At 46.3% G+C, this 12249-nt stretch overlaps 1 protein-coding gene across 4 annotated transcripts in view; it reads right to left on the bottom strand.

Moving 5' to 3' along the window:
* The window catches only part of ADAM8 (ADAM metallopeptidase domain 8), a 96455-nt gene that overhangs the window by 61177 nt on the left and 23029 nt on the right, over nucleotides 1–12249 (bottom strand). For all 4 annotated transcript variants that reach the window (XM_032796453.2, XM_032796449.2, XM_032796450.2 and 1 more), the window contains exon 5: nucleotides 11459–11535. In XM_032796453.2, coding sequence (XP_032652344.2) covers nucleotides 11459–11535 — 77 coding nt within the window. The remainder of the gene's footprint in view (nucleotides 1–11458; nucleotides 11536–12249) is intronic.

Raw genomic sequence — 12249 nt, 5'->3', positions numbered from 1 at the left:
GCCCTATGAGAATTGCTTGCAGACAAGCTATTCACTGGTCAGCTGCAATCTCAAAAGATGTTACCTAAGATGCTTCACATGATACTGTTACCATAATACCTAACTAACTGTGCTACCTCAGGTGGGGAAGGGGCTAAAAGCAGGAAGCCTCCAGGGCTGTTATGGGTTAATGAAGGACACAGTGAAAATGGTCCCTCCTTTGCCCTTGAAAGGACAGCACATATAGAGCTAATGAGTGAAACAGCTACTGCACACCATGAAGCGTGAGAGACCCATGGCCTCAGGGGCCAGAGAGGCCAATGGAGCATTGAATGGAGTCTAATAGGGCTTGGCTACGCTGGCACTTTACAGCGCTGCAACTTTCGTGCTCAGGGGTGTGAAAAAACACCCCCCTGAGCGCTGCAAGATGCGCGCTGTAAAGTGTCAGTGTAATCAGGGCGGCAGCGCTGGGAGCGCGGCTCCCAGCGCTGCACGCTACACCCATAAGGGATGTGGTTTACAAGCAGCGCTGGGAGAGCTCTCTCCCAGCGCTGCGGCTCTGACTACACTCACACTTCAAAGCGCTGCCGGGGCAGCGCTCCCGCAGCGCTGCCGGGGCAGCACTTTGAAATTTCTAATGTAGCCATATAAAAGAGCTGAGTAATTCCTTGACCACTCACCTGATTTATTCTCAGAGGAGCTAAGACAAAGATGAAGGGAATCATGCTTTCAGGTGGAAGCTAAATCAATGCACACGGCAGGAAGAAATTCCTGCTGGGCTGTACTCCATGACCACCATGGCATAGTTAGAAAGGAGAATGATGAACCTGAACCTCTGCAGCATCCATATTGACCTGAAATGGTGGCAGAAAATGGGACTAGATCACCAGCAGAACCAGTATGGAAGGGAGCTGAGAGACCAGACTAGATGCACCAGGAGCCCAATCAGATAGGACTGTGAGGTGGGCCACCTGGTGGAATGTACCTGTAGAGTGCTAAGATGGAGCAAGTCCTACATTCATCACTAAGATTAAAATTAAACAAACATGAAACTACACAAACTATTAGCAAAATGTAGCCTGGGGTAAGGCTGCTGATCCAAAGTTAGAAACAATTAATTATCACAGAAACTGATCTCAGGGAACAAAATCATTACAGTTCTGTTACTTTCTGGAGATTCTTAATTTCTCGTGTGGGGAAGATCTTCCTGGGTTCATTCTGCTAAGGACAATATGAGTGGGGTGGTGAGCTGGCTTAGTCATAATGTTATCACTGTAATTCTGGTCTCCAAAGCACCCAGATGGCAGCAGCACATGCACCAGGGAAGAAAGCCGCTATCACTAACAATGATTTAACTCCTGAATGACAAATTCAGTGAGCAACAATCACTCCCTGTTTTAGTTTATTCACAAATTTCCTATAAGAATATATTGGATTTCCCTTCCCTCTGCAAAGGACTTATTTTACTTGTTCGCTCTGAGCTGACACTGAAAAAGCGAGACACACATTTCAAAGACATTAGGCATGTGTTTGCTTTGCATACCTTTTAATATCAGATGCCAAAGACAGCCTCTATGGCTTATCAGCCCAGGCATAAACTCTAGATTTTGCACTGCAAGGATTAGGGTCTCATTAGAGTTGTTCTGAGAAAGATGGACAGAGATAATTGATGCTGTTAAGAGACAATCTGGGCTTTTCACATTGAAGAGCCATTTAGCAAAGACTACAAAGCAGATCTGACAGCTATGAGTTAAAGGGAACAGTCCTTCCCAGCAACAGCAGAGAAACAAATCTGCAGCTCTATCATTCAAGGAGAGTCTATTTAAGATCCAATATACGGCGTAACTGGCAGTATCACCATTTCTTAAGTACTGATATTAGCTATATTGTGAGAAAAATATCTCCACTGAAGTCAATGGGTCAGACTCAGAGGCAGTGTGTAAGGCTATGTAAGCTAGCCCTCCCTAGAATCTAACTCTCTTAAACACACTTATCCACGCATAAGGGAGCCTAAATTACTGTAATTTACACACTAAGGAGCAGTAAGGTGGTGTACGGAGAGTTTACCTTCAATAAGGGGGTGGTTGCTGTTGCTTTTCTTGCTATGCTCCTCCCTTCTGGGAAAGTCACAGCCACCCCGAGAACCGATGTGTAAGGAGGGCAGAAGCAGGGGTGAGTCGAGGCAGGGAGGCTAAAGATATGTCTGTACAGCCCACGGACACATGCCTCCCAGCCCAAGTCGACACACTTGGGCTAGTGAGGCTCATGCTTGCGCTCTAAAAATAGCTGCATAGACAGCACTTTGAAGTTACGGCTCAGGTTGGAGCTCAGGTACTGAAACCTGCCCACCTTCCCTAGGCTTCAGAGCCTGAAAACACTGTCTGCACAGTTATTTTTAGAGTGCTAATGTGAACCCTGCTACTCCTAGTATGTTGACTGGGGCTGGGAGGCTCACTTCTGTAGCTGTGTAGACATGCTATGTGGCTCTTGCCAGGTGGGGCATGCTAGCTGAGGTGCTGGGGAAGGCCTAAATTACACTGGTTTATACTTTAGCCCATTTGTTTTCTTGCATAATTGTCCTTTCCCACCATAAAGGGAAATAATCTCAAACTCCCCAGGAAATGACTGGTGGGAGCAGAAGCTGAAAGCTGGGACATGTGAGCAGAAGCAGATTATCTGTGGGAGCAAACCATCTGGGAAGAGTTTGAAATGTCAGAAAGCCAGAACACACAGAATGTGCAGTCTAGGGGGAAACCAGGAGCTTTCACTGTGACAACAGGAGAGATCAAGAATTTCTAATTCTTGTGTACATGTGTACCAGGAGAGATCAAGAATGTCTAATTTCAGCACTGAGTTTTGTGGGTTGTCAGTGGATGTGCACAGGGATCTTCCAGCCATGGGATTGTTAACTGTCCATTATCATACACATCTGTGGTCTCTGGGGCTTAGTGAGGGATACGTGAAAGCAATGTCTCAGCAGGAATCATCAGTGTAGAAGTGAAGGGATGGTAACATGTAGCATATCTGGGGTAGTTTGTGTGGAGCAGGCTCAGTGTTTGAGTGCAGGTCGGGTGTAGGTAGCTCCGATTCCCTACGCTTGACCTAAACCCAAATTTTGCATTAGCAAACAGATGTTAGACGGGGTCCTACAGGGCTCGTGTGCTCTGTCCCCAGAGTGTTCCGGAGCAGGTGAGTGCTAGTATGTGTGCTTGCATCATGCTGGGGTATGGCACAAAGAGGGCAGAGTTAAGGTTGCATTGTGGGGTTGGTATGGACTTTAACTCAGTAGTTTCTGGTTTTCAGAGGTTTGAGTGTAGTTGAACCTGACATTCTGGAAGGGCACAAGATACCACTGGGCAACTTTAATGCTGCATTAATGAAGGCTTTGGTTTGCTTTAAAAAAAAAAAAAAAATCTCAGCACACCCGTATTCCAGAGCCCAATGCACTCTCTCCAAACTCTAGTGGAATCTCTATTCCTTCTCTAACATAAACGGTCATTTTACAACAAGTGCTCACAAGGGCTGTGTGCGATACAGGAGCTGTGGTTTAAGGTAAAATTTGGGTACACTATTCCTTTTGGTGCAAAGGATCTGGGATTTCTGAGAGTGGCCAGTGTCAGGGTTTGGATATCAAAGGGGAATGTTTCAAGGGAACTCGGGGACTGGGGTGCATCTGTTGTGAACCTGCTGGCAAAGACAGGAGGGCTGGGGCAGCCCAGAGGAGAGTACTTGAGCAGCTGACAGGCTGGTGGTGTCAGGAAGCTGACACCCAGCCCCCCCCCCCCGCCACCCAGGACAGATTCTCCCTCACTAAAGAAAGGCAGTAACAAGGTGATTCAGCCCTTGGTACCCCAGAGAACCATCAGACCATGCATCAAGCAAGTCTAGAGGCTGTGTGGTGAGGTGACCAGCAGCTGAAGCCAGAGCTGGAGACGGGACTGTGCGCCCCTGCCCTGCAACTGGGGTTGGATGGCTAGAAGCAGCCCCTGCCCTGCAGCTTGCGGAGGGGGGGACGGGGGGAGAGAGGGAGGGACACTGCAGCTGGGCTGTGAGCCCCTGTCCTGGAGCTGCGGCCAGCTTGGGAGTGGCAGCTGTGCGCTCCCCATGGCTGCAGCCCCGCTGTGTCCCAGGCCCGCGGCTTCCACCAGGGGCTGCAGTGGGGACTGTAAAGCAGACAGGCCATGTGCCCCAGCCCCGCAGCAAGGGCCATATTGGGGGGGCCATGTGCCCCCCTCACTGTATCCCAGGGCCGTGTGCCCCCCCCACTGCAGTCGGAGCTTGGCAGGGGCTGCAGCCGTGGCTGCACATCCCTGTCCCACAGCTGCTGCCCACTCCAGAGGGGGGGCTGTGTGACCGCCTTTCTGTGCGACCGCCTTGCTGTGCACCAACCCCCTCGGCTTCTGCTGGGAGCTGCAGCAGAGACTATACTGCAGTTGAGGCTCTGTATTACAGCCCTGTGGCTTACATTGGGAGCTGCAGTTGGGACCTCATGCCCTTGCCAGCGGCTGCCGTGGAGGTATTGTGTCCTCTGTGGCATTCCAGGGCTGTCGCAGGAGCTTGGCAGAGGTCTGCAGCCAAGGCCATGCATCCCGTCCCATAGCTACAGCCAACTCCGCAGTGGAGGTTGTGCACCCCCACTGCAGCCACTGGAACCGGGGCTGTGGGTCCTCCCCTCCCCCAGACTCCATTCCTTCCCCCTACTTAGCCCTGACCCCAGTTATTTTTTAGTAAAAGTCACAGACAGGTCACAGGCTCCATGAATTTTTGTTTAGTGGCTGTGACCTGTCTGACTTTTACTAAAAATAACTGTGACAAAAATCTTAGTCTTATTTATAACTTATAAAGCAAAGAACATTAGCTAGAGCTGTGGGCCCTGGGAAAGTTCCATCTCAGAAAAGAATGGGAAAGGTAATCTGCCTGCACTGCCCCCGACATCCTTGGGTGGAGGGATGAGAAGGAGATGGCAGGCACAGACCAACAACGGACATGGCTACGAAATATCATCCAGGCTCAGGAGCATGGAACACATACTACTCAAGTGGAATGCACATGGGACCTTCATTCAAAGAAGAACCATCGATCTTGTGCAAGGCTCGATCCTGTACATTTGCTCTGAGCATGCTTACAGGGTCAGGCCCCTGTGGTGAGACAGACAGGTAAATATCTAGTTTGAGAATCACACTTTGTGGCCTCTGGGGCTTCAACTTGAGCTAGGGCTCTGAGCAGCTCATTCACTACAGGATGATGTCAGTATTTAGGTGGTTTTGCACATGCTCACTGTAAGAAACAGATTCCTCCTATGCTCTTGGAAAGCATGCAGTGTAGTAGTAATTGTGTTGGTCTCAGGATATTACAGAACTTGGTCCAATAAAAGATATTACCGTACTCACCATGGTAGGCAGACAGCAATGAAGGGTGATGATAAAAGAATATAAAATAATGAATGGTCTAGAAAAGGTAGATTGGGAACATCTGTTCTCCCTGCCTCATAACACAACAAGGGACATTAAATGAAATTGAAAGAAAGGTGGCAAGTTCAAAACTGATAAAAGGAAACACTTCTACTCAACATGTAATTAGATGGGGGAAGTCATTGACAAAGAATATTGCTGAGGGCAAGAATTTAGCAAAATTCAGAGACGTTGATATGAATAACAAGAATATCCAGAGGAGTTGTTAGTTTTTTTGTAAGACAATAAATCTCCTGCTTCGGGGCTTAAATCAATCTCTAGCTATTAGGAACTGGAAAACAGTTCTGCTGGAAGGGAAGAGCTGCGAGTTTAGACCACCTGGGATTGCCTAAAGAAGCCTCTCATGATCATCTGCAGGCAAAACCAGCAAGAGCTGGTCCTCCATCACCTGGAAGGGCTGGGAGCAGAAGGCGGCCAATCAGGGCACAGCAGGTCAGATAAAAATGGCTGTCTGCCTCTGCTAGAGGCCAGTTCTGGGTGAAGATGGAATAAGAACCAAAGGGGGAGGGGCAGGGGCAGGGGCAGGGGCAGGGGCTTGACTGAGAGCTGACCTGGCTGAGGGGGCTAAACCATGGAAGAGGCAGACCATTGTGAAACTAGAGCAGGAAGGGACACTCTGGTGGTGAGGGCACACCATAACATAGGGACTATATTCTGGATCCACTGGGGAGAACTACCGAATTTTTTCTAGGAACTAAAACCAGGGGTAGGGTGTGGGGCGATTACTGCACACATCTGGGCAGTGCACACTTCTAAAGTACCACCACCCCTGGACAGAACTGCACAGACTGGTTTGGAATGGGTTCCAGAGGCCCACGAGACAAAGAATGGGCTTTTAGTATAATGGGCCAGCCTGAACTGTGTGACCTTAATTTTGATGCAAAAACTGACATGAGACTGTAACCAAGAAGGCAAACCCTGTTGGAAGGAATGGAACCTGCCAGGGTCTTCCTGTGGAAGACAAAAGACCCCTCTGGTAAGCCGGAACATGTGTCGACAGTGCATTGTTTTAGGATACATGTTTTCTCTGTAATGGTTTTGTCCTAAATAAACGAACTGGGAAAGCTGGCTGGTCGCTGGTAAACCTGTCATAGACCCTGGGAGAGAGCAGAACAGCTGGTGTGGGACTAAAGACAGACCTGCAAACCTAAATCCTCAGTCTGGAAGAAGAAGGATGAGGGTCCCCACCCACAGAGGGGGTAGAGGTACAGTTAATCCCAGAACTGGAACACTAGCCACTGTCAGAGAGAGAAGCCTGGACTAGGTGAACAGCAGGTCTCATCCAGTCTAGCAATTTCTAGGTTACTAGGGGTCATAGAAACATTGCATTTTTTTTTTTTTTTTACACTCTTGTGAAAGGTGAGAACTTCTATGTTTCTTTGGCTACTTTAAAATAATTAAAAAAAGTAAAGTGAATAAATGTGAAAGATATTCAGATAAAAGACAATTAAGAGGGTTTGTTTCTTGGCAAATTTAAGGACCTAGCCTATGTATGTGCCATATAAACAGGCTTTATCAGAAAAGCTTAAATCTGAGCAATCAACTACTAGCACCTGAAGAAATCAGGACACCGAGCCCCAGAGAAACTGGATTCAGCTTCAATGAACCCATTGCTAGGAAAAGAGAGGAAAACAGTAATCTCTCAATTATTTATCAGCCAATTAAATAGTAGGAATGAGCATTTTTTTGCATAATTAATTATGCTTCTGCCTGCCATCAACCAGGCTGGGAGTCTCCCTGCACACGTGTCTCTGGCAGAGGTAGCAGGTCACCTGCAAAGCTTTCCCTGCCAGCTTGCTGAAGTGCTGCCAGACAGCAGAATGGGCCCTGTCCTGCTGCATCCTGAGCCACTCTCCCTCTCCCTTCTTCTCTCTCACAGACATCACCCCTTCCTCTTCTCCTCTCCTTGAGTCCCCTTCATTCCCCTCTCCAAGTAAGTCAGTGACACTCCATTTTGGATGCCTGTCCAATCTGGAAATCGAAACATTTCCCTTTTCAAAGGCTGAAAGTGAAGGGGTGGGAGGAGACAATCACAAAAAAATGTTTAGATAAATCAAAACCATAAATTTTTATTTCCCGTGAGCAATGTGAGAATTTTGTATGTATGCCTCAGTTTCCCTCTGTGCTTTGCATTGCTATGCTCTGAGGGTAAAGACAAGGGAAGAGGTGTTTGGCTCACTAGTAGCCTGGTTGGAGATCAGAGTCAAACAAACTGGACAAAGTTTATGCACACATGAATGGAGGATCCAGAAGAGACAATGGAAATCCCAGTGGCTGGGACATTCACACCTAGTGACTTGAAGCCCAGAGGAAGGAGTTTCTCCCCACGTCTCTGCTGGGAAGCAGAGCAAAGGCCCAAAGCTGGAGAACAAAGGGGAAAGGAGTCAGGTGGCTGTGCTGAGAACTGAGATACAGGAGCTGTCACCTGGAACTGACAGACGGCGAGACAAGATGGAGTCTACAGCAGCTTTGTTGGGTGGAGCCCTGGGGTTGGCCAGTCTGAATTCTGTCTTAACCTTTGTTTCTTGATGCTAACTTAAAGACTTGCTGATGCTGAACTCCAGCTGAATACTAATCCCTACTCTGTTTTCAAAAGGCTGCTTGGTGCCACTGCAAATACCTACTGAGCTGGACTGATCCCTGAAGAGGGTCAAAGTCTTTCACCCAGAGTGAATCTCAGGCCCCTATGCTAGAAAATTAGGTTGGTTTAACTACATTGGTCAGGGGTGTGAAAAATCCACACCTCTGAGCAGCACTGTTAAGCCGATCTAAATCCCCTTGTAGACAGTGTAATGTAGACCTAGCTACTGCCTCTCGGGGAGGTGGGTTTCCTGTGCTAATGGGAGAATCCTGTAGAGATGAGCTACTGTAGCACACAGATATACCCTCAGCTGGACTCACTGAGCAGAGCTCAAGGTGAGAAGCAGGAGGGCAGGAGCCCAGAGGCTCAGTCTCAGAGGCAGTGAGGCTGTGCAGCCTAACCTGAAGGAAGGAGTGAGACTGCTTGGGGGGAGGGTGACCAGATAGCAAGTGTGAAAAATCAGGATGGGGGCGGGGGGTAATAGGTGCTCATATAAGAAAAAAGCTCCAAAAATCAGGACTGTCCCTATAAAATAAGGACATCTGGTCACTCTACTTGGGGGTCTGGCACACCGAAGGGTTCCTCCAAGGGACTGTTTAAAAAACAGGGTATAGCACTGATCCTGTGGATCCATGACAACCCCAACCTGCAGGCTCAGGGAGCAGAAGAATATCAGCTTCTGATATGTCATGCTGCCTGGACATATGTGATTCAATCAGTCTCATCATGGCCACCTAAGACGTCTTGTCTTCAGGGTCAAATATTATATGAATCTCTGTCATTGTGCAGAAGGGCAGACACAGCAAGTCCAGCAGGGTTCTCTGCTTTTGTTTACATTTACATTGATAAAGTGACTTCAAATTAAAGGGTCTGAGCTGTAAAGTTCAGATTTGGAACCAGACACCCCCATAAATCCTGAGTATCCACATCTGGGGATTGGTACAGGCCCATCCCTAATACAAACATTTCCAAAAGTCTCAGATTATCCTGCTGGGAAACAGACATGCAAAGCTAGTGACTCAAGAATACAGCTCAAAGCCCAGTCACCACTGACTGCAAATAATTTCTGACCAAACACTTCATATACAAATCACAATGTCCAGACCTAACTTCATCTTGGTTCCCCCAAATTCCCCTATGGTTACAAACAGATCGAAAAATCATGTTCCCCTCCTCTCCAGAAATGCTGTGCACTGTAAAACAGCAGCAGTGTTTCACCCCAGAGATGGCTGCATTTCAATGGTTGGAGAAAGTGATTCCTGTATAGATACAGGGTGCAAAGTACTTCAGAATTCTTTGTTGTTCAAAAATCATTTAACATTTTTATTAATGGCCTGGAAGAAGGGGACTGGACTAGAAGACCTCATGAGGTCCCTTCCAGTCCTACTATTCCCTGTTCTATGAAAATATAAAATCATCACTGATCAAGTTTGCAGATGACCCAAAGATGGGGCAATGGTAAATAATGAGGACGACAGGTCACTGATACAGAGCAATCGAGATCACTTAGTAAACTGGGCACAAGAAGACAATATGCATTTTAATATGGCTAAATGCAATAGGAACAAAGAATGTAGGTCTTTCTTACAGGCTGGGTAAATGGACACGAATCAGACGTCAAGAATTATAATATTCAAAACCCAGCTGGAGAACACTTCAATCTCCCTGGCCACTTGACTACAGACATAAAAGTCGTAATATTACAACAAAAAAACTTCAAAAACAGACTTCAACAAGATACTACTGAATTGGAATTAATTTGCATATTGGACACTATCAAACTAGGCTTGAATAAAGACTGGGAGTGGATGGGCCATTACACAAAGTAAAACTATTTCCCCATGCTTATTTCCCACCCACCCCCACACACAGTTCCTCACATCTCTTTGTCAATTGCTGGAAATGGACCATTTTCATTACCATTACAAACAGTTCTTTTTCTCTCCTGCTGATAATAGTTCACCTTTACTGATCACTCCCCTTATAGTGTGTATTGTAACACCCATTGTTTCATGGTGTGTGTGTTCGTTCAGTCCACAAAAGCTCATGCTCAAATAAATTTATTAGTCTCTAAGGTGCCACAAGTACTCCTGTTCTTTTTCAGATACAGACTAACACAGCTGCTACTCTGAAATCTATCCTGTGAAGCAGTGACTCTGACAAAGATTTGGGAGGGTGTGGAGGATAATCAGCTGAACATGATCTCCCAGTGTGATGCTGTGGCCAAAAGAGCTAATGTGATCCTGGGATGCACAAACAGGGGAATCTTGAGTAAGAGTGGAGAGGTTATTTTACCGCTGTATTTGACACTGGTGCAACCACTGCTGGAATACTGTGTCCAGTTCTGGTGCCCACAATTCAAGAAGAACAATAATAAATTGGAGAGGGTTCAGAGAAGAGCCATGAGAATGATTAAAGGATTAGAAAACTTGTCTTATAGTGATAGACCAAGGAGCTCAATCTATTGCTCTTAACAAAGAGAAGGTTAAGGGGTGACTTGATTACAGTCTAAGTACCTACATGGGGAACAAATATTTAATTCTGGGCTCTTCAATCTAGCAGAGAAAGGTGTAACATGAACCAATGGTTGGAAGTTGAAGCTAGACAAATTCAGACTGGAAATAAATTGCACATTTTTAATGGTGAGAGTAATTAGCCATTGGAACAATTTACCAAGGTCATGATGGATTCTCCATCACTGACAATTTTAAAATCAAGATTGAATGTTTTTCTAAAAGATCTGTTCTAGGAATTATTGTGGGGAAGTTTTATGGACTGTGTGACACAGGAAGTCAGACTAGATCATCACAGTGGTCCCTTCTGGTCTTAGAATCTATAAATCTATGACTCAGGCCAAAAAAATCATGAGATTTTAAAAATAATAAAAGTTTCATTCATTGAATTTGCCTTTTGGTTTTTGAGCCTTCAGGGGTCACATTTTCAAGCTATTCTCCACAACCAGGAGCAAACTGACTTTTTCCCCCTAAATGAAAGGTGAAATTCCTCCCTAAGTCATGTGACTCCAGTGGGTGGGGCTTTATAGAAACACCAAATGAAAAGAGGTTTGCCATAAAAGTCGTGAGAGTTGGCAACACTAGTTTGAAAAGTACACCGATATATTGTGACATCACTGTATTGCACAACATAACTAATAGATCCTTTAGCCAAACCACAGCTACATTGTTGTTCTGACACAGTGACACATTGGGGCTGAGTCTCTACTGACCTGCACAGTGTGTATTCATTTACACTATTGCCAAATGGGTGTAAAACGCTACCAGATCAAAATAGCAGCATTTTATACCCAGTCTGGACTACTGAAAATGGCACAAGTGTGGGGCAAGACACACTCGGGCCCCCTGTGCTTTTTGCTTTACATGTTTGGGTTCTGATATTCCCTCCCCTCTATGTCAGTTAAAGATCATACCTGAGTCCTCTGCAGGTACTGATGCTTGCCACTGAATCACTGTGACCATGAACATGCCCGTGATAAAAGCAGTGATCCTGTAGCAGAGAAAGCAGAAGTCAAAAGCCAGTCAGCACCATACTGGGGACACTTAGGGTAGAAGAGAAGTCACTAACAAGGTACAGATCCTGAAAAGCAGAGATCTGTTACAGAGCTTCTTCCAGGCAAAAACAAACCTTTCCCACCTCATTCATTACCCATGCACAATTTTCAGATCTTTCAAGAAACACAAGTGCTCCGAACTGCCACCTGAAGAGCACAAGAGTACAGGAAGTAAAAATATCTTTTACTGGACCAACTTCTGTTGGTGAGAGAGACAAGCTTTTGAGCTACACAGAGCTCTTCTTCAGGTGACCTCAGGTAAGTCTGAAAGCTTCTCTCTCTCACCAACAGAAGCTGGTCCAATAAAAGATTTTACTTCACCCAACCTGTCTAAAAACCTGGGACCAAGACAGCTACAACAACACCGCATACCTGAACAGCAGGCAATTCCACATCATACGTGAGCAATATGCTACAGTGACATGGGTAGCTTACAATCATGGGCAAATTGGAGGCTTGACTAAGGCCACGTCTACACTACGGGATAATATCGAATTAGCTAAAATCGGTTTTATAAAACTGATATTATAAATTCGATTTCATGCGGTCACACTAGGCACAGTAATTCGGCGTTGTGCGTCCATGGTCCGAGGCTAACGTCGATTTCTGAAGCGTTGCATTGTGGGTAGCTATTCCGTAGCTATCCCATA

The sequence above is a fragment of the Chelonoidis abingdonii genome, chromosome 15 (assembly GCF_003597395.2).
Source record: "Chelonoidis abingdonii isolate Lonesome George chromosome 15, CheloAbing_2.0, whole genome shotgun sequence".
NCBI lineage: Eukaryota > Metazoa > Chordata > Testudines > Testudinidae > Chelonoidis > Chelonoidis abingdonii.
This window is presented reverse-complemented; position numbering and strand designations above follow the sequence as displayed.